This window comes from Rhamphochromis sp. 'chilingali' (genome assembly GCF_963969265.1).
Source record: "Rhamphochromis sp. 'chilingali' genome assembly, chromosome: 12".
NCBI classification, from domain to species: Eukaryota; Metazoa; Chordata; class Actinopteri; order Cichliformes; family Cichlidae; genus Rhamphochromis; species Rhamphochromis sp. 'chilingali'.
The window spans coordinates 11,351,813-11,377,738 of NC_137939.1; the positions used below are offsets into that span (position 1 = coordinate 11,351,813).

Consider the following 25,926-nt stretch of genomic DNA (forward strand, 5'->3'; position numbering starts at 1 on the left):
AAAAGTGGATCCACTAAACCGAGCTATTTCAGCTTTGTGTTCAGAGGAACACAGTTATAAAAACAGAAATAAAAAGTAAGAAAGTAAAAAAATGAAAAAGAATGAGGGGAAAACAAAGCTCGTGAACCAAATGTTGCACATTAGACAAATGTTCCCAGGCCTTCCACTAGGAAGAATAAGATATACACTGAAAGACAAACGGTTGTTTGAAAAGGTTCAGGGACCTTTTTCTGAACCTTGTAGAAGATGTGCATTCATCCGGAGGTCACTTGGAACAGCTGTTTCTAGGGAAGCATGCAGTTTTTGTTTTGTATAAATTGACTGGAGGCTATGTTATGCTGTGTTAATCTGAACATTTTACTTTAATACTTCATTTATCATGTGCCTTGGCCTTCCTTTCCCCCAAAAGACTTGCGTTTGAAGTATATATATATATATGTATATTTACATATGAGCCTATCCATACAAGCAGGGTCACCAGTCTGTTGAATAGAGATCTGCTGAATAGCCAGAGAGAAGCACACAGATACAGGGGGAGCATGAAACTCACAGCCAGATGGTGGATTCAAACTCAGGACCTGCTCTCTCTACTTCTCTGAGGCATCAGCGTTAACCACCATGCTGCCACCCCTCCCCTTTTTTAAACTAAAATTTGTAATATTATATATATATATATATATATATATATATATATATATATATATATATATATATATATATATATATATATATATATATATATATAATGCACAATATAGTAATTAAATTTTTTATCTATAATCATTTATTTACTAAACCACATTATACTGTAATGAACTAATCTAGCATCCTATACTACATTCACTATATACTTAAGCATACTGCTGTGAAAGTGTCTGTTCTTTTCTCTTTATGCTTTTAACACTGATCAAATCCATTTATTTACAACACTGCACTGAATAATGTAATTCTCTGTTTCACATCTGGCCATGGGCCACATCTGATCAAGTGATTACAATGCGCTTCTTTGACAATGTCCTTGGCAGACAGCCCTCTTTCTCATACACTGTCAGTCTACATCTGAGGATAAGCATCACTGGAGGCAGTCAAACTGTCATAAATGGACCTTGGATCATGTTGGTACATATATGTGAACAACATGCTCTTCAAATTTTGAAAAACTTCACAATGATCAATTTGAAGAAAAAACAAAACAAAACAAACATTAGCAGGGTTATGAACCAGAAAAAGGTTGTGTTGGAAAATAAATGCTACACTCACACCTACTGGTCAGAATTATATAACACCAGTGTGTCACAAGCAGGGCTTTATCGGTATTTCTCCTCTCCTTGTATGGAGCAGGAGTTTTTGTAAAACGAGCGCACTAACTGCTCAGTCCTGATCCAAACTTTAGAAAAAATAATTATATTTAATCAGTGTCTCGAAAATCACTTCCAAACGAATACAACAGGTGAACATACCACGGACCTTCCTCAGAGTACGTGGAAGTTACGTCACTTAAAAGTTGAAAAACAAATGATACCTTCACTTACCGTCGTACATGTTAAAGTTGGACTTTTGACAGCCACGGGTGCGACTCAAAAACAGTTTTTATAGTAATACAGAAAATCGAATTTTAGAAGCGATTCTATTATTTGATTGTTATAACGACATACATACTTGGTTTTATCAAGTAAGTTGACCACATTTTAGATCGCGTTTGTCTTGCGCATTTCACATCAGACACGTCAATGCAACAAAAGTTCAGTCTGCGGAGTTGTGATATCAATAACCATGGAGGAAAAACAGAGCAGAACGGAAGCCAACATTGCACCAGGTACCGCATAAAATGAGTTTTCTATATTCGCTGGTGCCATAGTAGTAATTGTAAGTAGTAAGTAATAGGAGTGGTAATGTTGTGAAAAGTTCCCAGTAAACCGTTAGCTAGTTGACCGGAGAAGAAGCCACTAACAGCCAGCTGTTTAGCAGCTAAATTTTTGTGTTGCTAAAATTTATTGGTTTAAGTTACATGCATATTATATATGGTAAAAGCGAGATTAAAGTGTTGAAATAAATAAATAAATAAGTGGATCACATTTGAATAGCCCCAGTACGCTGAATTCGGGTCAGTTCATCAGAGAGCTAGTGAGAGGCACAAAGTTAGACATGTACTTAGTTCAGCATGGCACATGGAACAAACTGCATTCAAAGCTCGGACAGTCTACGACTGATTTTTTCTTATGTCATTAAAGTTATCCCGTAAAAGGTGACATTAGCCCGCATTTAAACTACTGAGGTCTTGTGGTAAATTCGGCATGTAGGTAAATGCACCATACAGCATTTATAATAAACTAACGTCTACATTATTATGGCATTATTACAGCTTGTCACTTGACCCACATGTATGAATACATTACTGCAAGTTTATTGATTCCTAGTGTGACACGTGTATTTGGCTTCTAGTTGAATCTAAATAAATTCAGTTCTTGCGTTATAGTTAATCATTAAGCTTTGACCATATCATCTCAGACCCAGGGGGAGCAGGAACAACACGAGATGGCCCATGTGACCAAAGCCCTGAGAGAATAATCGGCAGACGGTTTTCTGAACAGAGCCGGTTTGCTTATGCTGCTCTTTGTGGTGTCTCCTTGGGCCAGTTGTTTCCTGGATCTGAAAATAGGTAACCATGAAAGGATGAGCCATGAAATTTCCTCATGGCAATATCAGTGTTGGCCTTGTGCTGAGTAGCGCCTGCTTCTTCTATTTTTCAGCGTATTTAGGGAGCAGTACCTACAGGCCTTAGTCCACTGGTTGGATCTGGATGAGTCGGTGATGCCAGTTATGGGAGCCTTCCTGTCAGGTTTAGGCTTCGAGGGCTCTGACACCTTCCTCTCCACCCTGCAGGGCGAACCTCTGCTGGCAGCAGGGACCACCCCCATCACGCAGGTGTTTGTCACTCTTACAGAGGATAAATGACCCTGAACTACAAATCTCCTTGTAGTTTGGTGATACTGGGGTCACAACAGTGCACAGCAATGGATCTTTTTGCTTGTTTTTGATAGCTGAAAATATATTGCATTGTATTTATCTTTGCAAACCCTCTTATCCCTAACCAGCTTTGGTTTTCTGTTACAGGATCTGGTGTCTTTTTCTGTCAAAGATGGTAAGAGGCATTTAAGAATAAACCAGGGATTTTCATACTTTAAGGCTAAGATAAGATAAGATAAGATAACCTTTATTAGTCCCACACGTGGGAAATTTGTTTTGTCACAGCAGGAAGTGGACAGTGCAAAAGTTATGACGCAAAAATTAGAATACAATAAGAATAAATACAGTACACAGCTGTACAGAATAGAATAAAATAATATACTATATACAGTAGAATAAAATAGAATAAAAATATACAATAAGATAAAAATAGAATACGAATGCTATATACAACTGAGTAAAAATACAACGATGCCAGAAAAGATTATTGCACTTAGTGTTATTTCACATGTGTGGATGTGTGTGTTTGTTCAGTTAAAGTCTTTGTTGTGGAGTCTGACAGCAGTGGGGAGGAAAGACCTGCGAAATCTCTCCGTCCCACACTGTGGGTGCCGCAGTCTCCCACTGAAGGAGCTGCTCAGTGCTGTCACAGTCTGCTGCATGGGGTGGGAGACGTTGTCCAACAGGGATGACAGCTTAGCCGCCATTCTCCTGTCACTCACCACCTCCACTGGGTCCAGAGGGCATCCTAGAACAGAGCTGGCCCTTCGGATCACCCTGTTCAGTCTCTTCCTGTCCCCAGCAGAGATGCTGCCGCCCCAGCAGACCACACCATAAAAGATAGCAGAAGCCACCACAGAGTCATAGAAGGTCTTCAGGAGTGGGCCCTCCACCCCAAACGACCTGAGTCTCCGCAGCAGGTACAGCCTGCTCTGCCCTTTCCTGTAGAGGGCGTCTGAGTTATGAGTCCAGTCCAGTCTGTTGTTCAGATGAACACCAAGGTACCTGTGGCTGTCCACAGCCTCAATGTCCATACCCTGGATGTTCAGTGGTTGCAGTGGAGAATGCTTGTGCCTGCGGAAGTCTACCACCAGCTCCTTGGTTTTACTGGCGTTGATCTGGAGGTAGTTCAGCTGGCACCAGTCCACAAAGTCTTGAGTCAGTCCTCTGTACTCCTTGTCGTCCCCATCAGTGATGAGGCCGACTATTGCAGAGTCATCAGAGAACTTCTGCAGGAAGCACTGGGTGGAATTGTGGGAGAAGTCTGCAGTGTAGATGGTGAAGAGGAACGGAGCCAGAACCGTTCCCTGTGGGGCCCCCGTACTGCAGACGACCCTGTCCGACACACAGCCCTGAGTCCTCACATACTGTGGTCGGTCGGTGAGGTAGTCCAAAATCCAGGTAGTGAGGTGATGGTCCACTCCAGAGTTCTCCAGCTTGTCCTTCAGAACCGAGGGAAGAATAGTGTTGAAGGCACTGGAGAAATCAAAGAACATGATTCTCACAGTGCTTCCAGCGGTCTCCAGGTGAGCGAGGGAACGATGTAGGAGGTGAATGACGGCATCATCCGCGCCAATGCCAGGCTGGTAGGCAAACTGAAGTGGGTCCAGTGATGAGCTTGTTAGGCGCCGAAGCTGAGCCAGGACCAACCGCTCCAGGGTCTTCATCAGGTGGGATGTCAGAGCCACCGGCCTGTAGCTGTTGAGGTCCTTGGGGCGTGAAGTCTTTGGCACTGGTACAACACAGGAGGTTTTCCAGAGCTGTGGGACTCTTCCCAACCTCAGGCTCAGGTTGAAGAGGTGCTCCATCACCCCACACAGTTGGTCCGCGCAGGACCTGACGACCCTCGAGCTGATGCCATCTGGGCCTGCTGCCTTCTTGCCATTAATCCTCCTCAGTTCCCTCCTAACCTGGGTGGTTGAGAGAGACAGGCTGGAGCCTTGTGTTGAGTGTGTATTGGATGCTGTTGTTGGGGGTGGGGGGGAGTGAGCAGGGTGAATAGAGGAGGTGTGAAGTGTCTGAGGTGTCAGAGGTGGAACAGCAGCAGTGGGGGTGGGTGAGTCTGCAGCCGATGTTGCAGACTGTCTCATGGTTGAATCAAATCTGTTGAAGAAATGATTCAGTTCATTTGCCCATCTCACATCCCTCCCAGGCAGAGAGTTCTGCTGTTTGTGGCCTGAGATGGTTCTGAGGCCTCTCCAGACTTCACCAACGTTGTTTTGCTGAAGCTGGTTCTCCATCTTCTGCCTGTAGCTGTCCTTCCCATTCCTTATCAGTCCCCTCAACTCTCTCTGCACCCTTTTCAACTCCTCTTTGTCTTTGGATTTGAAGGCCCTCCTCTTCTGCTTGAGGACAGCTTTAATTTCTGGGGTAATCCAAGGTTTGTTGTTGGAGAAACACCGTACAGTCCTGGTAGGTACGGTGTTATCCACACAGAAATTAATATAGTCAGTAATGCATGTAGTAAGGCTGTCGATGTCCTCTCCATGGTCGTCACAGATCACCTCCCACACAGTCGACTCAAAACAGTCCTTAAGAGCCTCCTCGCTCTCCTCTGACCATCTCTGCACTGTGCGGGTGGCTGGTGGCACCCTGCGCACTAAGGGCTCATACACAGGGACAAGGTGCACCAGGTTGTGGTCAGATTTGCCCAGTGGAGGGAGAGGTGATGAACTGTATGCCTCTTCAGCATTGGCATACAGTAAGTCCAGTGTTTTATTGTCTCTGGTTGAGCAGGTCACATACTGGGTGAAGGTGGGCAGTGTGGAGTCCAAAGAGGCATGATTGAAGTCCCCTGATATTATGAGAAGGGCTCTCGGAGATTGTGTTTGCAGTCTGCTGACCACTGAGTGGAGAGTGTCACAGGCTGCATCCGCGTTGGCCGAGGGGGGGACATACACTGTTATTGCGATAACATGCGAGAATTCCCGGGGCAGATAGTACGGACGCATGCTAACGGCTAACAGCTCAATGTCTCTGCTGCAGAGTTGTTCTTTCACAGTGATGTGCCCAGGGTTACACCATCTGTCGTTCACAAAAACTGCCAGTCCCCCTCCTTTCCTCTTACCGCTCTCTCTCGTCCTGTCCGCTCGCAGCATCTGAAATCACTCCAAATTAAAAGAAAACATCATTATACATATGTGTATACATACATATATATTAAAAGGCCTGTTGTCATCAAGAAACAGCCAGATGAAAACTTTAACAGTTGTTGTAAATTCAATTTTAACAATTTTAACATTTTTTGGTACTCAGGCGAGTATGATGCCAGGGCAAGGGTTCTCATCCGTCACATCAGCTGTCTGCTGCGAGTCTCTCCACAGGAGCTGGAGGAGTTTGAAGAAACACTAGGAGAGAGGCTGAGGGAAGGGGGAGAGGAGAGCGAGTAGGTTATGGCTTGGATGGTGGGATGAAAGGATGAATGATACATTTACGTGTCTGAGTTCATCGTTTAGAGTACAAATGATAAGGCATTTCATTCTGTTATAAACCTATTTAATGTTAGTTCATTTAAGATACTTCATGATAAAATGATTTTGCTTTGCTCATTTGGCCAACTGTCTTGTGTGCCAGACTGTTAAAAATCACACAACGGCTGCACATGACAGTCACACTTGTAGTCAGAATGACAGCATGAAGATAAACAATCAGCTAATTGTGTTCAAGATGTCAACTTAAATGGGCCAGAAGAGGCATGTGACGTTATTTGTTTTTACAGCAAGTAGATGTTTCACCACATAAGGATGATCTGTCCTTTTCAATTAGAGAGGAGTCCTCACGGCGGCGGAAGAAAGAAAGAGGGCGAAAGCTACGGCGTTACCTCCTGATTGGACTTGCCACTTTGGGTGGAGGAACAGTGATCGGTGATTATTCTTGCTTCAGAATTTCAAAGTCTCCTGAATCAAATGATAATCAGCTGATAATTAAATCAACAAAAACAAAAGAGAAATTATCAGAATTCTCGAGCTGACAGATAGTGGCTTTGACTAGCTTTTGTATTCTGTACTGACTGATTTATTTTTTTTTTTTTGCCTTTGCCAGGTGTGACAGGTGGGCTGGCAGCCCCTCTGGTGGCAGCAGGTGCAGGTGCTGTGCTGGGGGCTGGAGGTGCTGCTGCTCTGGGCTCGGTCACTGGCATTGCAATTATGGCCTCTCTGTTCGGAGCAGCAGGGGCTGGACTGACAGGTAAAAGCACTGATGACTGTGCTGATACTAATTATTAGTTATTAGAATTTGAGCGTAATTTGATAAGACCTGCTTTTTTTTAATTGTCCAAAAGGCAACAGAATTGTATCACATTTTAAAGGATTAATCCATTTTCTCTCCAGGCTATAAGATGAAGAAGTGTGTTGGGGCGATAGAAGAATTTGAATTCCTGCCATTGAATTCTGGGAAGCATCTTCATGTGACCATTGCAGTGACAGGCTGGCTCTGTAGTGGTAAATACAGTAAGTATTGCTTCTGCTGTCTCGCCACAACCGCCTCCAGTTTCCAGTAATTAGGTGTGGGCAGTTGAAAAATCTATCCATGCATCCATCCAGTTAATTAACCGTTCACCCAGTTTGGGCTCCTGGAGGTGGTTGGGGTGAACCCTGTCCTAGCTGTCATAGAGCAAAATGCATGGGTCTGCCCTGGATTGTGATTGGAGTACAGTCTCTGCGCTCACCACCATAGTGTTCCAGTCCAGAAGCACCGTATGGGATCTCCATACAACATTTTATAGCCCAGTCAAACAACCACAAAATCCAGAGCTCTCATACATCCTCATACATCAAGGACTTGTTTACCTCAATGACCCATTGATGGATTTGTCATCTTCAAAGTCTGCTTCCTCTATGGAAGACATGACAGTGGGATTGAGGGGATCCACAAAGTATCCCTTTTATCGCCCGACTGTGTCATCAGTTGATGTCAGCAGGACTCTATCCCCACTTTACACAGTGTTAGTAGAGCACTGCTCTCCACTCCTGAGTCATACAGTGACAGTTTGCCAGATTTACCTCAAGGCTGACCATTAGTTTTGTTCTATATCCTCGCTGTGAACTTTTTTCATAAAATTTTAAATATGTAAATACGAACATAATTGAATGCATTTTTTGTGTTAACCTTTATACGTGATAAACAATGTACACATAATTTTTTCTATAACTGAAGCAAATGCTGTAATTTGACTGTGCTGTGACCTTTGAACATTTAATCCTGCATAGTTTGTTTTCAGAGCACTGCATAAATCTAGTAGAATCAGTGCCAGGGCCAAATGCACAGAGGGGTAAAGAAACAGATTAACAAGCACGTTAGTCAAAGACATTCGCTACGATCTTTTTGCTGATAAACAAGCGGATGTGGTCAACCCTAGTAAAGTTCTGTACATAATGTTCTGAATCTACTCTAGCAGAGATTATACAAACAAGCCACTTATGATGTGTTTTTACATAAAACAATGCAGCTGTATTCCTGCAGCTCCATTCCATCACTAATACGTACGCTCTTTTACTCAATTTAGAACCACCTACACATAAAATGCTACTTTCGCTTGCTCCCTTATTCACAAGGGGTCGCCACAGCGGTGAGGTCTGCATGTTTGATTTGGCTGATTTTTTTTTTTACACCGCATGGCCTCCCTGACGCAACCCCAAAGGAATTTGTGAACCACCTACACGTAAAAAACAGCTAACAAAAATAAAAGAACAAATTAAAAAAATACTTCAAATACAAGTGCAGCTTAGTTGATCAACCACAATAAACACGACTGCTGTGTTCCAGATTCGTTCCAGGCCCCGTGGTGCAGTTTGGGCGAGTGTGGGGAACAGTACTGCCTAGTGTGGGAGTCACGCTTCCTCAGGGATCTGGGCTCAGCCATGACGTCTCTCTTGGATGGGCTGGTCAGCATGGTGGCTCAGGAAGCCCTAAAGTACACTGTGCTGTCAGGTAGGACCGCTGTGCAAGAAGCTCTTGTTGGTGTTATCTGATGTGAGCTGATGGGATGTGAGTAACCTTTGGAACCAGTAGTCATCCTTTACAGTTTCGACTGCTTTCTAACAATTCCCATCAGGGATTGTGACGGCGTTGACGTGGCCTGCGTCTTTGCTGGCAGCAGCCAGCGTCATCGACAACCCCTGGTGTGTTTGTCTGAACCGTTCCGCCGAGGTGGGGAAACACCTGGCACAGGTTTTGAGAAGCCGACAGCAGGTAGCCTTTTATTTGGTATCTTTGTTAATACAATCTTATCGCCACATCACTTCTCACCTGTCATCTGCTCGATGCAGTAGAATTTCAAAGCCTTAGAAGAAAGAAGGCTGTATGGCATGCAGCAACATGTGTGCGCTTCACCTGTGGTGCCTGTGTACACACTGTTCACCGGATTACATTAACCAGGATGACTCTGTTATTCGCTACATTCATTGCTTCTCTAAATTGTTTTTCTTTACTATGAATATGCCTGTGTTCACTAAACAGCAGGAAAATTAAAGCTACTCACCATTCCTTTCATGTGTTTGAAGGGGAAGCGGCCCGTCAGCCTCATAGGTTTCAGTCTTGGAGCTCGAGTTATCTATTACTGCCTGCAGGAGCTCGCCAGTGACCGAGGTGCAATTAGAGGTTGATGATGGATACATTTCTACTTTGTATCCCGCATTTTTCAGACTCTAAAAATTCATCTGTGTTGTTTTTGAATCCTCAGGTAGTGAAGGAGTAGTGGAGGATGTGGTCCTCCTGGGGGCCCCAGTAGATGGATCTGAGAAGGCCTGGGAGAGAATGGCAAGAGTAGTAGCTGGAAAAATAGTAAACGGATACTCCAGGTAAGGAAGAGTTCTTTCCTGATTTAGAAATCCAGAAATGAAACCTTTTTTTTAACAGTAATGCTTGCAGATGCTTTATGCTTTTGTTGTAGTAATTATTTAGCCAGTAGGTGAGCTGAGTCCATTTATGTTCCTCATGCAACTTTGCAAACGACTGTCACAGCAGCAAGATGTATTTTTCAATGACTGCATGAATAAAGGACTCTCTGATCTACATACCTATCAGAGGGGACTGGCTCCTGGGATTCTTGTACCGAAGTTCAGCTGCACAGCTGTCTGTTGCTGGCCTGCACCCAATCAACATCCAGGATCAGCGCATAATCAATGTGGATCTTTCCTCAGTGGTGAGTCAGAGCCTGTGTTTGAAATCTGATGAAGTACACCTTGGTAAATTAAAACACGGCTGAAGGTAAAGGAACTGGAATTTTAAAGTATTCAAAGAGTAACAAAAACCACATGCAGTGCATTGTCTCAAATTTGGTCTGTTAGGGGGTCAATTTATGTTTTTGAAATAATAGAAGCAGCACCTGAATAATTCATGAGAGGGAAATGAAGTAGCTCATTCCTACATGAGAAGAAATTCAGACAAAAGATCTGTAGCTACTCTTCCATATTCATGCATGACATTTCAAAAGGAACATTGACTTTTGATTTCATACCACATAACCATCACATCAGGTAGCTGTGCGTTTCCAGATTTGCTTTTGCACAGCCCTAATCCACAGCTTATATAAGTTTTGTCACATCAAACACAACACTGACATATTTTCACCCTGTAAAGTTGTTATACAAAACACTTGCTATTTACACATCAAGCAGATACAGAGTGAGCGTGAGTGTCGTCTCCTTTGACTCCTGAGGGAACCATCTGGATGTTTAAGCGCAAAGCAAATACACCGCAGCGATCACCTGGGGACTGTTCAGGAAAACAGGTTCACTGGAAACTCTGGGTTTCCTGCTCCTGAAAGAAGGCTAAATTAAACTCCATGTGTGCTCCTGGAGTTTGAAGCTTTAGACACACACAGGATACTGATCAATAGATCAAACTTCAGTAAATGTAGTCTTTAAATTTAAAAACAACATCTCAACATTCACATCAAATGCAGACATCTCTTCTACTACTAATAACCAAATTGATTATTCCTGGGTCTGACTCTGTCGTATCTTTTTGATTTCCATCTTGAGCTGCTGTTATCAGAGTAACAGCTGAATGATTATGTTTAAAACTTCATAATTTCAAGTCTGATAAACAATGGCTTAGTGGATGACATGCTTTTTTAAAATTTTAAATAAATGTCATGGTCTGCACTGGCATACAATTGTATTTCTGGCCCTACTGGAATAACATGGAGGCTCTGCTTTTTATTTACCAGTTGCCATGGTGACTCTTGCTCGCTGAGGTCCATTGTTGATCAGGGTGAACACGGTCAGATTTAATTGAAAAGTTTCCCCTCTCAGATATAATGACCTCAGTGTTCAGGGTTAGAGTCAAGAGTTTTCAGCCTGTTAAACCTGCTATACACCCCAGCTAGTCGCTAACTGTCTTCTGCTGTTATCCACATTGGAGTACTAGTACCATTAAGGGTACTTTGGAGTACAGCAGAAGGTAAGGTTTCTTCATTGTCAATATAAAAATATGCATCAGTAATGGATCATTTCTAAAATAACTGGACGCAGCAACTGTTGTAAGCTCTCAGCTTAAGTATCCAGTGACATCACGAAACAGGATTTTTGTTCAAAACATGGCAGCAGTGTTTCTGCAAACACAAAGAAAGCAGCGATCCTTGTGTGACCCCTTTACTCTCTAATAACTGATCTGAGGAAGGTAAGGGAAACACTGTGCCTCATTTTATTACTGCAATTTAAAAAAACATATTTTTTACTAGATTTAAAAGCTCATGGTGTCGTGGTTTACACAACTGACTAACAAGCAAAAGATCTCCAGTTTAATCCCAGGAGAGACACAAATCCTGTTGGGGTTTTATCAGGAAAAGCACCTGGTGTTAAAATGTCTGCCAAATCCAGATCATGTGGAGTTAACCACTGTGGCTTGTCAGTTAGTACTTGGCTGAAAACAATAAATAAAGAGCTTACATTAGTGGAAAAGAAACCTGAGAACCAGTGTGCACTATGTATGACTGAGCTATTGGGTCTGAAACCAAAATAATAAGTTAAAAGGGGTCTTTTAGGAGTAGGGATTAAAGGAATAAACAGAGCAAAACTGTTACAGACAGGTATTTGAGACGATGGATCACTGCAACTTTACATCTTACTTCTGGAAGAAACATTTATTTAATACTTAATACAAAAATTGAAGGTTTTCCAATAAGATTTAGGTTTCTGTAAGTGAGGCAGCAATATTAAATACTGTTTTATTAGCATATTAAAAGAAAGAGTTGTTTTGTTTAAATATAGCTGAAATTTATGAAAAACAAGGCCCCCGCTGGTCTGTTTCACATCACAGCAATGATTTTCTACTAACATTCAAGTCAACACAACTACTCATCATCTGTAGTAGCTCCAAGTAAAGCATTAGAGGTTTCACATGTTACTCGAGTAAAGGTTTAAACCACAGCAGTAAAAAGATACCTGACATGTCTGAAGCACCATACAGCACATACCCGGTCATGTAATGAGGAGAACAGGATAAATGAATCGTACAAAATAACACATTAGTGCCTAAATGTTTCTTTAAAAGAACAAAAAATAGGTAGTATACGAATGAGGTTTTAATCATGGATAATAGCACTGTATTCCTGCCTCCTAGGTTAAAGGTCACTTGGACTACATGCGTCAGATGGACACCATCTTGGTAGCAGTAGGAGTTCCCACTAAAGAAGTGCCGGGAACCTCTTTTGCAATTCCTCAATATGTAACAGTGGCAAAGGGGACGGTGGACATCGCTGGCCAAACCACCAATGAGCGACAAGCGGCCGAGACACAAAACCACACTGAGAAGCCTGAGACGCAACAAAGCAGAGATGCCAAAGAGTTGGCAGAGACGGAGGAGACTGCTGACGGTTGGGATATCCCTGATATTTCAGATCTGCTGGACTCATTAAACGATACAGAATCAGACAGCAAAATGTCACCGCAGAAAAATTCACCTCGTATTTCAGACGAGAAGGCTCCTAATAACATCACAGCCACTGATGTGAATGTCCGGTGTGACGGTGTAGACAAGGACGACCGGGATAATGAACACATATCATGGAGCTGGGATGACACACATTGGACTACAGAGAACTCGCACAAGTGAAGGCGGCCAAACTTGTAAAGAGCATGTTACTGGACCGGCTGCTTCCTTGTAAACTCTTCTCAAGTTTGTTTGTTTGGATTTTTGTTTTTTTGTTTTTTGTTATTGGAGAAAATATTCATTCCATTCTCAACAAAGTGACACGAAAGAGACTGCACAAGAATCGACACACACACATACGGCAGCTTCTAGTGAAAATCCCCCAAATGAAGTGTTTTGTTTGACTGCTTAAACACGGGTTTAGATGTATTGATTGAATGATAATTTTGGTTATTGTAGATAACTTTTTTTTTTATAAAAATGTAAATATCGTCATAATTTATTTTACAAATGTGCTATGAGCATTAAAAAGCAGTCATGTTTTGTGTGTTTCCGGTTGAAATAGTTTCTGTTTGCTTGGTTTGGGATATTATATATAGTGTGATTCCATATAGATAGCAGTGATTCCACAAATATGTCTTCTCTATGAGGCTTTTTTCCTGTCCTGTTCTATAAGACTCTCACAGTAGTGATTCACAGCTTACTATAGAATTGCATTCTCCACTGGCACTGACAATTGGAAATATTGTTGACCCTGACACTGGCTGAGAGCGAGTAGACCTAACAGAATGTGAGCATAAAATAAATAGATTCTTTTTCAATGTCTCTTCAGCCCAAGCCTCACAGTGAATAAGTCAGATTGTTACCAGCTGTCGCGCTTTTCCACTGTAAACCCTGATATACCCTATAAGCTATCTTTAAGTACTATTCAGTCCAAAGTGTCAACCTGGTTGGGGAGAAGGAGAGGCAACTCAAGCCCAGCGTGCTCGGCATCCAGCAGATTGACAGCATCAGTGGCGGTGGCGGGCGGGTGCGTGGGGTCAGAAGCCAGAGGTGAGGGTGGGTTGCTGGCAATGTTGGGCTCTCCCGAGTTACGCAGAGAGAGCGAGAGCGCCGGTGAGGGTCTTCGGGGCGACCGCGAAGAACAGCAGGGCAACAGCTTCCCCAGAGCTCGCTTGAAGTCTCTCATGAACAGCGGGTAGATGATGGGGTTGATCGTACTGTTGCAGTAGCCCAGCCAGGTTATGGCGTCAAAGAGCGCAAGGGGGACGCACTCACACACTGCCTGGATGAGGATGGTGACAAGGCAATCCAGGCGTTAGGGTTTAACAACTTAATGTAAGAGAAAAAGTTTAATACAAAAACACATAAAACATAAATGGAGAAAATGAATAACAGCTATTAGATGACACAAATATGCACTGCCACATGCTGCAACTAGTGCAAAATTGTACTCATAAAAGATTGATTTAGTTGTTAAATGCACCAGTACTGCCAGATTGTACCTAAATATAAGAAAGAATTAGTAAAACATTAGGAAAAAACTAATCTCTTAAAGTAAATGTGTTTTCATATCATGCACAGATGTGTGCACAGACACAGATGATAATGCATCAACAAACATTACAATGTAACACAAAGCCAAGGAAGTAGAAGACTATAAACAACGGGCAATGAATGAAAGAACATGCTTGTGTATTAGCTTTATTACATTATAACATCTATTGAATGTTTATTAGTTTAATAAGCACATTTTTTTGCCAAGTTGTATATTTTTATTGACCTAATTTACAGCCCACATTTATTTGTTTATTATGAAATTGTTGAAATAAAATGAATTAAAATTACATTTACATAGAAAATTAATAATACATGCGCACACATACACGGGTGTATTGCACATACATTTTTCAATAGATGTAATTAATTCAATTAATTGACATTTTTAAAATCGACTCAATGTCATGCGTTTTACCCTAAAAACACTCTGTATGTGTGCAGCCCTAGATGTATGATTTATTTACTTTGAGAAGTCGGTACATAGATGCATCGTTTTTTTTCTCTGTCTGGCTGTTAAGAAAACTGATCTTGAAAATAACCAGTAGGTTTGGGGAGCGACAGTGAAGAAGGGGACAGCTGTTAGAGGAGAGCTTCCAATACTATCAAGATGAGGCAGGGAGGCGGTGGGAATGGGACAGAAATGGGGGGAGTTCGTTTCACACACCACATTGAGTGCGAAAAAGAAAGGAGAGCGCAGGCACAGTCAAGTCTCTGTGTTATGCAGGGGAGAAGTGAGAGGGCACAGATGGGAAATCAAAATGACTGGATCACTGAAAGCTTGAAAAAAACAGGACAAGTGTCATTACCAATTTAGATTAAGCTGTTTTCTGACATTCGTTTACTCTCGGCGAGGTTTTTCGGGGTCCTCCTTGTTTGTTTGCTGAGTAATAAGTGTGTATATTCATTCAGTCTAATCAGATCGAAATCACTTTGAAAAGAGTACCAATTATAAATGGTACTTTTGTAGGCTGTTTTCGAGGCTTTAGGAATGAGTCAGCCACACAAAGCTGAAATGCCAATCTATTTCCTCGTTAGATCGCCTGGCAAGGCTGTGACGCCAAGGCTGGCCAACACAAAAATAGATCAGTATCCAAGTGTTTTTTTCTCTCTTTTTTTCTTCTTTTTTCCATGTATTTCACACTCTTTTCGTGCCCACCATGTTTATAAAATTGTGAGAGTACCTCTGAATCACTGAGATAGATGCACTGAGTCTTAATAAAGACTAAGATGCTCAGGGATGTTGCATATATGTGAAGCCAACGTGGATTGAATGAAATTATTTTTCTTTTCTAGCTCATCTGATCACAAACTATTTAATAATTCCTTTACATATGTTTATGTAGCAGATGCATTTTTTTCCTCTATGACATCTCTGTGTCATTAGTGATGGAGACAGCCTCCGGTACTCCTACTGACCTCTGCCATGTTGGTGATGAAGAAAGGCAGCCAAGCACTGAAGAAGAGTCCCAAGAGGACTCCCAGAGTCAGACTGGCCTTGAGTGCCCTCCGACCCTGCCTGTGAGCCAGGCGACGCTCGCTGTTCACTGACGGCTGTGGACAGGTGGGTATAATACAGATCCTTAATCTCAACAAGCACTGATATCATGTAAATCCTCTTTGGCATTAGTTATTCAAATCCATTTTGGCTCCCTTTGCAGTTTGTCCAAAAGTCTTGAGCCACATCTCATATTTAAAAATACTTTGGCATAAAAACTGTCAATATGTGCTCCAATTTATTGAAAAGTGCAAACATGCAAGAAAATAATTTAAAATGCAAACTTCTGATTACTTTGAAAGTCAGTATTTGGCATGACCATCTTTATTCTTCAACACAGCCGAGCTTTCTAAGCCAAGTTTTCTCCAGGCTTCTTGAAGGACAATCAAAGTTCTACTTTAGATGTTGCTGTCCTTTCTCTCTAGATCATCCCACACTGCTGCAGTAATGTTGAGGTTCGGGCTCTGGGGAGGCCAATCCATGACTGGTAGTGTTCCATTGTGTGTTTTTCTATCCAGGCATGCTTTTACTGCATTGGTAGTGTGTTTGGGATCATTGTCATGCTGTCATGCATGGTGAAACAAAATCTGACAACACTTTTCTATGTTCATTATTCCATCCGTGTTGACAAAGTATCCCAAACCAAGTATAAAATGCAGTACCAAACCATGACAGAGCCTCCAGCTTTCTCTGGACTCATCACTCCATTACATCTGTTGCTACTGATGCAAGTCGCTTAACAAACAAAATTACATTCCTAAAAATGGTAAGGCACAAAAAATGGACTGTAAATGAGCGAAAAAGGAAGCAATGAGAAAAACTTTGAAAGTCCTTCAGAAAGTCTAAAGAAAGTCTGGCTCCTTGGAAGCAAATTATAAAGAAATAAGTGCTGGCTCAAGACTTTTGCACACCATTGTATTTGTTTGATTAGTGGTTTTGCTTGAGTTCTTCCTTTTTGTCAAATCAAAATAATTTTCAGAGTTTGCGGAAACATATTTATTCACTTCATCTTAAGAATACTGTATACTGTACTGTCATTTCAGTCATTATAAACAGAGACTGTGTAGTTAAATATCACCGAGCTCCTCAGAGGTTTGCATCCAAGAGCTGGAACAAGCTGATACATGATATGGAGGATACAGTGAAGATGCTGATTTTAAAGGCTTGATGCCTTGCTCCTTTCACCTGAGTCGCTAAAGAGCAAACTTGTTTTCAGTTCATTTACTATCTGCAGAATTATTTTTAACACTGTGTACTTCCTCTCTTCTTTTTCACAGTTTTAATTTCATAAAAGACATAGCCAGTAAAAATCGAATAAAATAAGGACACGTTTGAGCTGCATTCCTACCATTGATTTGAATCCTGCTCTTTAAATGTTCACATTCAAGGACACTTTCCACCTCTTAGCAACAGTCTTTAACATCACCACAATGTCCTTACTATGCCGAGAGAGTTTCATGTCAATAGATTCATAGGTAAGGCTTTAGGCTTATCCTTTTCATCCATTCATCCTTTTCTGTGCTTTTTGTTATTATTTGGTCGGCAGCAATACACTGACAGCCTTCGCTCTGTTACATTTAACTGTTTGGTGTCTCTTTTTCTTACCGGCATGTTTTGTGACACAGGAGGCTCCAAATGGCTGCAGTCATCTCCGTCCTGCTGAGCTTGCCCTGCTGCAATGCCCGGCGAAGGAGGCCGGGAGGGTTCTCCGAGAGAAGGGTGCGGGTGAGGCGGGTGGCTCAGCGCCGCCACCCTCTTCGCCTGCCTGCGTGCCACCAGAAGGATCCGGCAGTAGGTGAAACAAATGGCACTGGAGGGCAGAAAGAAGGTGAGCACAGATGCCACCAGAGCAAAGGGCAGGGTCACCCGCAGACGACACTGGAAAGAAAGGCCACCTGAAGGTGACAGCTGAAAGTAGGATTCTGGGTACAGTTTGTCAGAGTAGGAGCTGATGTTCCCAGTGCTGACCCCAAGAACAGATGAGTGTCCGCTCCTGTGGCCCAAGCTGTGCCATTTCATCTGAATGGGCAGGAAGGAAGCCAACGCTGCTAGCCCCCAAGCAGCCCCTACAAGGATTAACGCCCGAGGCGGGGTCATCCTCTGCTTATAGCGCAGGGGCGAGATGATGAAGAGGTAGCGGTCCAGGCTGATCAAGCACAGGTTCAGGATGGACGCGCTGCAGCACATCACATCAAAGCAAAGCCAAACCGGGCAAAACGCAGGCCACAGCACCCAGGCCCCGCACAGAACGTTGAGCATAGCTGGGGGCATGACCACCAATGCCACCATTAGATCGGAGAAGAACAGAGACACCAGGAAGCAGTTTGAGGTGCAGCGCAGAGAGCGATGGGCAAACACCAACGCAATTAGCAACATGTTGCCACAGATGGTCATTAGGATGATGATGGTCAGCATAAAAGCTAACAACCAAGGGCCGCTGCCGGTGATGTTCCAGGCGCTGGTGGAGCTGCCGTTGTAGCTCCCTAAGGTCCCAGACAAGTGAGAGTCAGCCATGGCACCTGCTGGCAGAAGTCAGTGAACGAGCTCTTCAGGTAGCACTAGATGTTACAGACCTTAACCAGTTCTCCTTTGCAGCAAAAGCTCACATTTCAGGGACATCGTTGAATGGAAAGCCACTGAGGTCTTGTGCTGAGAAATCAGGGTTAACTGAACTGTTCTCCATGGATAAAAATCTCCATCCAGAAATACATCCAGGTGTCCTGGACTTACTTCCACACCCACCAATATAGTGATCCAAATCCCCAGCACAGTTTCACTCATCTCTCCATCCTGGCCAGTGTCCCTGTCTCATCCACAGCTAAGAGCCAGAATGAGCCGTTCGATAGCTGACAAGAGGGTTTCGAAGCAGCATGTCACAATGATGACAGGCTCTGGAGGAGGGCACAAAAACAGAAAAGCCTTGAATCGGCATATGAGAGCAGGCTCACTGAAGATGAAGAGAACAAGGATCAATGCTCAAAATTATACCTCACCTCACAGAAGTGGATCTGTCTCTCGCAAGTCCTTTGCTGTGCCTTGCTGAGCTCTGCTGCCTTACACAAGTCCGTTTTATTCTGGGAAACACAGCAAGGCAGCAAAAAGCAACAGAAAATTGTGCAGCAGTCATTTGTAAGCACCGCTCTGTTCGCGAGTGCTCTACAGGTATCACGGCCATGTAACGCTCGGTCCTGTTAATCCCTGTGTCGGCCACTCCAGCGTGCCTCCCAGCCTGAGCGCACAGCTACTGAGAAGGAGCGTGTCAGAGCATTGAGCCGTTAATGCATAACCATGCACAATCACAGCCAAGATATGCTAATTCTAAATCATAGGAACTAGTGTGGGTGTTTTGTTTAGATTTTTTCTCCCTTGTTTGGACATGGTGTTTTTAACTACTCTGGAATAACAATTTTAAAAATGTCCATCACGCCTTGATTTTCTTTTCTCATATGCACTATATACATATATTTTGACACTACTCCACCACCACAGTCACCACCAAAGTGTTTAATTATCAGCCTTAGTTACAAGTTACTTTGCAGTGATTGTGATTGATCCATCATTTATAGGGAGATGACTGTTTAAAACCAATAATACGTAAAACATGGATCAGCTGTATTTGAATGATAACACTGATTGCATTTTAATCTGCCAGTTTCTCAGTAACACATTGTAATATTTCAGCATATTTTTGTTTGTTTTGGGTGACTCACACATTATACCATTAGTGAAGAAATTCCCTATTATATAACAATAACCACTTTACGTTATCTTGTTATTCTCAATGCACAGAGATGACGAGACAACCCCAGAATCCTTCATTTCCTAACAGGAACATTTGAATAGCCTTATAGGACTGCTTTTACATCCCTGCCTCAGCCTTCTTCTCTGACAGTTTTCAGAAAAATTACTTCAAGCACCTTTTTCAAAACTGCATTAACACTTGACTCCTAACCCCCTACCCCTCTTCAAGTGTCATTATTACTCCTCAGAGTGTATGAAGTATAATCTAGCTGATGTAATGTATTACACAATCCTCATCTTTGTACCACTTGGTTAAACATGATTTGTACACAATTACATACCTTACAAAGCATGTATGGAACAGCTTATTATTAACCCACAACTCTTTTTTTAATAATTATTTTATTAAATAAACACAGACCGTCCTTATAGGGCATATACAAATCATACAGTCATACAAGGAAGGATGTCAACAGGGAGACAAGAGTCTGACTGTAGAACAGTGCAAATGGTGACGCACCCATAATCAAAACAAAAACAAACACTTTGGGGAAAAAAAAAGAGACAGTCCCTTGGTGACGTGCAGTTATTGCTCCTGTTGAAGAAAAAAGAGACAGGTTTCATGAATTGTCATTTACATAACCAGCGATACAGGGTTGTTATTGAGAGTTAGAAGTGGGGAATCAATTCCTTAAATGATTTAGTTTTAGTGGTCTTATCTCTTTCTCTAGAAAAAATAGAAATAAATTCAGTATTTTATATATATATATATATATATATATATATATATATATATATATATATATATATATATATATATATACATACATACACACACACACACACACACACACACACACACACACACACACAGAGACTGAAATTATGCCAGCATTATACACATTTCAGACTTTATGAAATCTACTGGTATTTATAACGATTATAACAATTTAATCAATTTTTTCCATGGACAAACCAACCTTATCGCCTCTGTGCAGCATATAATGTGACCTCAGGTTATTCTGACAATTGGCATACGCCATGCCGAGCCCTGCTCCCGAGCCAAGTGAAATTGGCCATGTGTGCCCTATAATTGAGAAAGATGCTTTAGATTATTTTCAAACACTCACTCAAGCACTTCACAGCATGATTAAAAACAGATTAGAGATGGTGTGCTACAGCCTTTCACCCTGTAGCCTTTCCCCCCCCCATCGTAATTACCTCAATTTTTAACATGCTTCTTTAAAAGCTTTTTGGGCCTTTTGCTGTCTCCATAACAAAGGCACATCATTTTCCTACATCTAAAATCTGAAATGACTATTGTCTGTGGACAAAAAAATACATCTCATCTATTCGCAGTAAAAGACAGCCATATGTATGTGTTACTGTAACGGGAGTAGAACATTACTGCAGCCATGCTTTTTTCCCTCAAGGACTTTTGAGCAAAAGGAGCTGATCTAGATTCAGTAAAGCAATTAAACTACTTACGTTTGAAGAACAGAACAGAAAACACAATGCCTAACCCCAGACCGGTGCCTGAGAGACAGAAAAAAAACAGCTGTTAATGTATTATTTATTTATACAGCTACTTTGTAATGCTTATTTGGTGTATATGATGTCGTCTGCTGCCTTTGGTTGATGTACTTTTAATCATCATTTGATCTATGCTGTATGATTAGTTTAAGAGCAATATTTCCCCCCACTTTTTTCTACAAGATGGTTAAAAAAAAAGACATTTCATGTTATCTTGCCACAGCATATAAGAAGAGTTTTACCGTCTTAATACACAGTCTCTTTAAAATAAAGTGGGCCTGCTTGGCGTAAACCTACCTATTCTTCACCGCACCTAACTCCATTCAAATATGCATCAATTTATGGATCTTGGCTTCTTAACAGTAAGTGCATGGCCCTGTTACGTTAGGCACCCCCTGGCCAGGATCATCTCTGTCATCTCCTTCCAGCGAAAAGAATTAGCGAAACAGCAGAATAGCTCAAATGTGAATAACCTAAACCATTGGTTCTGTTTGTTTTTTTTATTTATATATATATATATATATATATATATATATATATATATATATATATATATATATATATATATATATATATATATGCCGAATTAAGAGGGGGACAGAAATATCTTGCAAAATTCTTTAAGTTGCGTACTAGAAGACGTGTCCGTATTAATCAGCGATTAAGAATTAGGTTGACATTTTCTTAGCAGCGTTTGCACTGGGCTAAGTGAAACGCATAAAAAATGAGCGAGAACATCAAAGGCCAAATATCTTGAGACTTTAATAAAATGACAGAGTATACCCAATCGTAACTGTATGTATTTAAAATAAACAAAGCATGAAAAAATGACTGGTCATTCAGTTGTCCTTTACAAGCCCTTATGGCTAGCTAGTTAGCCTCTCGCCCAGTCAATGACAGCTGTGGACTTCAATATAAACTGCTTCTTAAGTGGCCCTTGTTTTGGTACAGGACATCGTTACGATTGAGAAACTGAAGCATATTTACCTAATTTAATGGCACCGTCTGCTAAGCATCGGTCCCACTTTTTCCCCAGCTCCTTCTCAGACATACTGAACATTAGCTTGTGACAGGCTAGAACTAACAAATGCACCTCTGCGTGATGCTTTCACGTGTTGTCGGAAATATATCCCTAGGGTTACGATTTAAACGCAGAAGAATAAACGACAACACTGAAAATTTTATGATTTTACAAGTGATTCGTTTAAACATTCACCCTTTACCGCCTTGGTGTTATTGACAGAACTTATGTTAAGGAGGAAACGTTTAAAAAACTAAAGAAAGCCAAGTAACGTCTTTTTTTTGAAAGCAGCATTGAAACTCTTGCAAACCTCGCGATAGGTTATACCCCAACAACTGAATGGCGCCAGCTTGCGGTAAAGAAAGGATTATCCCAAACAAGTCACTTTGGTCCATACAATATCCAGCAAGCTGTACAGTAAAAAAGTTTGGAAAAAAGAAAACAAAACCAGGCACGCTGTTATGTATAGCAAACTTTCTGAGTTTAATTTGACACAAATCAGTACACTGTCGTGAAGTCATCTAACATGATTTCCTAAGACGACAAAATACAGTTTCTGACAACATACAGCGTACAAACATGGTATCCATTACACAAAAAAAAACACCTTGGCATGTTTGAAAGTGTTCTCACTAACAAAGATGTGCCATTAGCTGGTATGCAATACTCTGAATCTGCAAACTGTACAACTTGTGTCTAACACACAGAATTAAGGTACCAAAACATGAAAACCATGTTATATATTGAGACTTTATCAAACATATCAAACCCAAAACATCACAACAAAGGTTCCACTGTTACTCCTCAGCAGGCAAAGTGTAAAACAGCCAAAAGTTCTCTTATTGGCAGCAAGCACAGCTTCTTATATGGTGTGGACTACAATTTGGCTTCTTAATAGATTTCAAGTGAACTCAAAGGTTGGGCTGGTTTTGGGTGCTTTACTCACTGTGAAAGTTTGTGTGTGTGAACAGCAAAGAGGTAGAAACTGTATCCTTGGAGAATAAAAGTGTCTTTGGCTAAAAACTAAAGAAATCACCTTTGCTTTTACTGCCTTTGCTGCAGTACATGTGTATCGTGGGTGCTAACCTCATGCTGGACTGCATTTCATTACATGTAAAAAAATAAAATTAAAATAACAATATCTATAATGAACACAGGTGAAGACACAATCAGCCCCCTCTCCTGGTCCTGTGGAACCTCATCCCAGCTGTACTTCAGGTCACTCTGTGGACCCTGGCAGAGGAGATTCTTCTCCTTCTTCTGCTGCTAGTGACTGGCTAGTTGTCTTCACAGAGCTCTTGCTGATTTCCAGGAGATCGCGCAGCTCCTTGTTCTCAATCTGAAGGTAGAAAATGTTTTTTTTCAAACATAACTTTTGAAGTTAAATATCTCTTCCTTATAACATGCATGTGCTTCCCCATGCAAGCAGGTTTTGAATGAAAATTGTGATGGATGCATCGCATCTTCTCTTTTAAATAGTGTTACTGTTTATTTGTGATAGAATTTTTTGCACTTTGGCAGTGTTGGGGGAAGCAGATAACCAAAGCAAATACAGACAAATTAAAAAGAAAGTACATCGTCTTTTATTTCTCAGGTTTTATCAATAAGACCTAATAAGAAAAAAAAAAGATGAGTTCCTTAGTAGGTACTAAAATTATTTAAATACAGCCCCAGATGAACAATAACTCATGTCATTATTTATTTAATAAAAAGAAGCATCGTGTAAAAACTTGTGTACGGCTTTATCCATCCATCATTATGGAGGAAGTCTGGTCATTACAATGTTGCTTCAGCACACTGAAGATCACGATTATTCGTTACGGTCCCACCAGTGTTCCAGCTGAGTTGAGGTTTGGACCTTGACTGAAATATTAAAAAGCTGTGATTTCCCTTTTGTCAGCCATTGTGCTGCAGATTTGCTGCTGTGCTTGGGATCATTGTCCTGCTTTATGAGTCTGTTTCAGCCAAGTTATGCAAAACTAACAATGCTGCCTTGTTTTTTTTGTTTGTTTTTTTTAAAGGAAAGAGGATTTTTTTTCTCCCTTTCATTTAACGTGCTAACATAGCCCTGTAGAGTCTAAGCTGTAGCTCTTGGATTTTTAGCCATGAGCATTGCACAGTCTGTGGCTGAATTTGCTAGAACAACCACTCCTGGGAAGATAGCTATTGTTCTGAATGCTTTTATTCATTTATATTCTTAAATACACGTTTGTTACCGTTTGGGAAAATGTACCTTTTCAACAAACTTTACAGTTGTAGCATATTTAGAAAACTCACAAAAGGTTATCACAAAGATGGCACAGTAAGAAATCTAACCGACTGGTTTAAAAGGCCTAATAAACCCCGAAACAAAACAACATGCTCCTTGACCTGATGCACTAAACCTAGCCATTCCACTAAAAACTGACAACTCAGCTCTCATTTGCATTTATGATCCTCTATTATCGTTGCATCATTTTGACACAGAAGCTGATGTCTGAGGTCTGTGGTAAAATCACATATTTTTCCACAGACCTCAAGAGGAAAGGTGTCATTGTGTCCATGTATAACTGCATTTCTCACCTCTAGCTGAGCAAGCCTCTCTCGAACACAGCAATAGTGCTTATCATCCACCTGCACTGCTCTTCTCATCACCTGGCCCATCTCGCATATCCGTTCCACTTGGCTCTGCACTTCCTGGAGAAGAGTCAGAAATCAAGTTGGTTGTTTTTATTTTAAATTTGTGTGTCTATGTATTTGGAATCATAGCCCATTAAACGTGTGAGCAAATTAAAGAAATGCAGAGTTGATGTACTTTGGCATGGTCCTCATGGAGGCTGAGCACAGGTTTGGTGTCCAGCTCCTTCTTTGCCATCATCAGCTGGAGCACATGCTTGCGATACCGACACATGATCAACTCGAGCGCGTACTGGTGTTCTTCGAGAGACACCCATAGTTCTACAAAGACATAAAGAGCGTTAATACTGGTATATAAAACCAGCCAGTCAGCAGAACCTTTTTTTACCTTTATTCTCCCGCTGCAGTTCCTTGATTTGAGTGTTTTCCTGAGTCAGAAGGACATGAGGTTTGTATTTCGTGAGCTCCTGTATCTCTGAACTGTCATCTGTGTGCTGAAAAAAGAGCAGAGAAGAAACGGATAAAGAAGACTTTAGCGAACGCATATCACGAAAGCATATCCTAGATACGAGGGAAACTCGCTTTGTAGTACAGGTCACTGTTTAACTAGTTCAATGTGTACACCAAGCAGTAGTGCAGCTTTTCATAAACGTGAGCTATCTGCTCGAGTTTACCTTGTCTGGCAGAGCATTTCCCACCTCTCTCATGCCCTGCACTCTCTGATTTAGGGCCTCGGACTGCTCTATCAGTCCCTCGGCGGCTGTGTCGTGCTCTTTTAGCCTCTCGAGAAGGGTCCGAGTATCGGCCAGCACTTTTTCGAAAGTGCAGGCCATTTACTGGAAAGTGATAGCTCTTTTTACGCTACGTAGAAAAGCTACTACAAAACTAGCTAGTCGAGCGAAAACAACTCGCAGCCGTTGCTTAGCTGGGCTATATAATCTTAGCCGAGGCAGCTCGGTGCCATTATAGAAACATAAATATCCTTACTGTTTCGCTATTTAACTAATGTTGTGTCGGCAGACAGGGCAAGTACCAGACACCCAGATCAAAATATTACTACATTACTAGAATATTACTGCTTCAGAAACTGACGTTTCCGTGTAGAACTAAACTGTTAGCG

At 41.6% G+C, this 25,926-nt stretch overlaps 4 protein-coding genes across 5 annotated transcripts; 1 reads left to right on the forward strand and 3 right to left on the reverse strand.

The window, feature by feature from the left end:
- The first annotated feature begins 1,566 nt into the window (after positions 1-1,566).
- Positions 1,567-13,391, forward strand: tmco4 (transmembrane and coiled-coil domains 4). 2 transcript variants are annotated; one of them, XM_080898917.1, is made up of 14 exons: positions 1,567-1,816; positions 2,509-2,659; positions 2,751-2,925; positions 3,115-3,142; positions 6,223-6,352; positions 6,733-6,830; positions 7,009-7,152; positions 7,296-7,415; positions 8,731-8,895; positions 9,020-9,156; positions 9,468-9,564; positions 9,647-9,764; positions 9,991-10,108; positions 12,532-13,391. In XM_080898917.1, the coding sequence occupies exons 1-14, from the start codon at positions 1,774-1,776 to the stop codon at positions 13,021-13,023; spliced, it is 2,016 nt and encodes a 671-aa protein (XP_080755043.1). In that variant the 5' UTR covers positions 1,567-1,773; the 3' UTR covers positions 13,024-13,391. The 2 variants fall into 2 exon arrangements, with proteins under 2 accessions (XP_080755043.1, XP_080755044.1); XM_080898918.1 differs by having other exon boundaries at positions 1,569-1,816; positions 9,468-9,552; positions 12,532-13,389.
- Positions 13,102-18,409, reverse strand: htr6 (5-hydroxytryptamine (serotonin) receptor 6; the record flags this gene model as incomplete). Its single annotated transcript, XM_080898919.1, has 3 exons — positions 13,102-14,125; positions 15,817-15,951; positions 17,501-18,409. The coding sequence occupies 3 exons, from the start codon at positions 18,407-18,409 to the stop codon at positions 13,769-13,771; spliced, it is 1,401 nt and encodes a 466-aa protein (XP_080755045.1). The 3' UTR covers positions 13,102-13,768.
- A 1,682-nt stretch (positions 18,410-20,091) lies between these two features.
- On the reverse strand, positions 20,092-22,418 carry micos10 (mitochondrial contact site and cristae organizing system subunit 10). Its single transcript, XM_080900054.1, has 4 exons — positions 22,157-22,418; positions 21,125-21,172; positions 20,617-20,723; positions 20,092-20,231 (listed from the first exon to the last, which is right to left on the reverse strand). The coding sequence occupies exons 1-4, from the start codon at positions 22,227-22,229 to the stop codon at positions 20,223-20,225; spliced, it is 237 nt and encodes a 78-aa protein (XP_080756180.1). The 5' UTR covers positions 22,230-22,418; the 3' UTR covers positions 20,092-20,222.
- A 231-nt stretch (positions 22,419-22,649) lies between these two features.
- On the reverse strand, positions 22,650-25,920 carry sike1 (suppressor of IKBKE 1). Its single transcript, XM_080900053.1, has 5 exons — positions 25,481-25,920; positions 25,195-25,300; positions 24,985-25,127; positions 24,753-24,866; positions 22,650-23,529 (listed from the first exon to the last, which is right to left on the reverse strand). The coding sequence occupies exons 1-5, from the start codon at positions 25,637-25,639 to the stop codon at positions 23,410-23,412; spliced, it is 642 nt and encodes a 213-aa protein (XP_080756179.1). The 5' UTR covers positions 25,640-25,920; the 3' UTR covers positions 22,650-23,409.
- Between the last annotated feature and the right edge of the window lie 6 nt (positions 25,921-25,926).

What these genes read in the sequence shown, in the direction of transcription:
- tmco4 (XM_080898917.1), top strand. Translation starts at nt 1,774, where the DNA reads ATGGAGGAAAAACAGAGCAGAACGGAAGCCAACATTGCACCAG. An exon ending in GAAGGGGGAGAGGAGAGCGA is followed by an intron (nt 6,353 to 6,732) that starts GTAGGTTATGGC and finishes CTTTTCAATTAG; the next exon opens with AGAGGAGTCCTCACGGCGGC. An exon ending in GCTCTGTAGTGGTAAATACA is followed by an intron (nt 7,416 to 8,730) that starts GTAAGTATTGCT and finishes GCTGTGTTCCAG; the next exon opens with ATTCGTTCCAGGCCCCGTGG.
- micos10 (XM_080900054.1), bottom strand. Translation starts at nt 22,229, where the DNA reads ATGTTCAGTATGTCTGAGAAGGAGCTGGGGAAAAAGTGGGACCGATGC. An exon ending in AGACGGTGCCATTAAATTAG is followed by an intron (nt 21,173 to 22,156) that starts GTAAATATGCTT and finishes TCTGTCTCTCAG; the next exon opens with GCACCGGTCTGGGGTTAGGC. An exon ending in TTCTGTTCTGTTCTTCAAAC is followed by an intron (nt 20,724 to 21,124) that starts GTAAGTAGTTTA and finishes TCTCAATTATAG; the next exon opens with GGCACACATGGCCAATTTCA.
- sike1 (XM_080900053.1), bottom strand. Translation starts at nt 25,639, where the DNA reads ATGGCCTGCACTTTCGAAAAAGTGCTGGCCGATACTCGGACCCTTCTC. An exon ending in GAAATGCTCTGCCAGACAAG is followed by an intron (nt 25,301 to 25,480) that starts GTAAACTCGAGC and finishes CTCTTTTTTCAG; the next exon opens with CACACAGATGACAGTTCAGA. An exon ending in TCCATGAGGACCATGCCAAA is followed by an intron (nt 24,867 to 24,984) that starts GTACATCAACTC and finishes ACTCTTCTCCAG; the next exon opens with GAAGTGCAGAGCCAAGTGGA.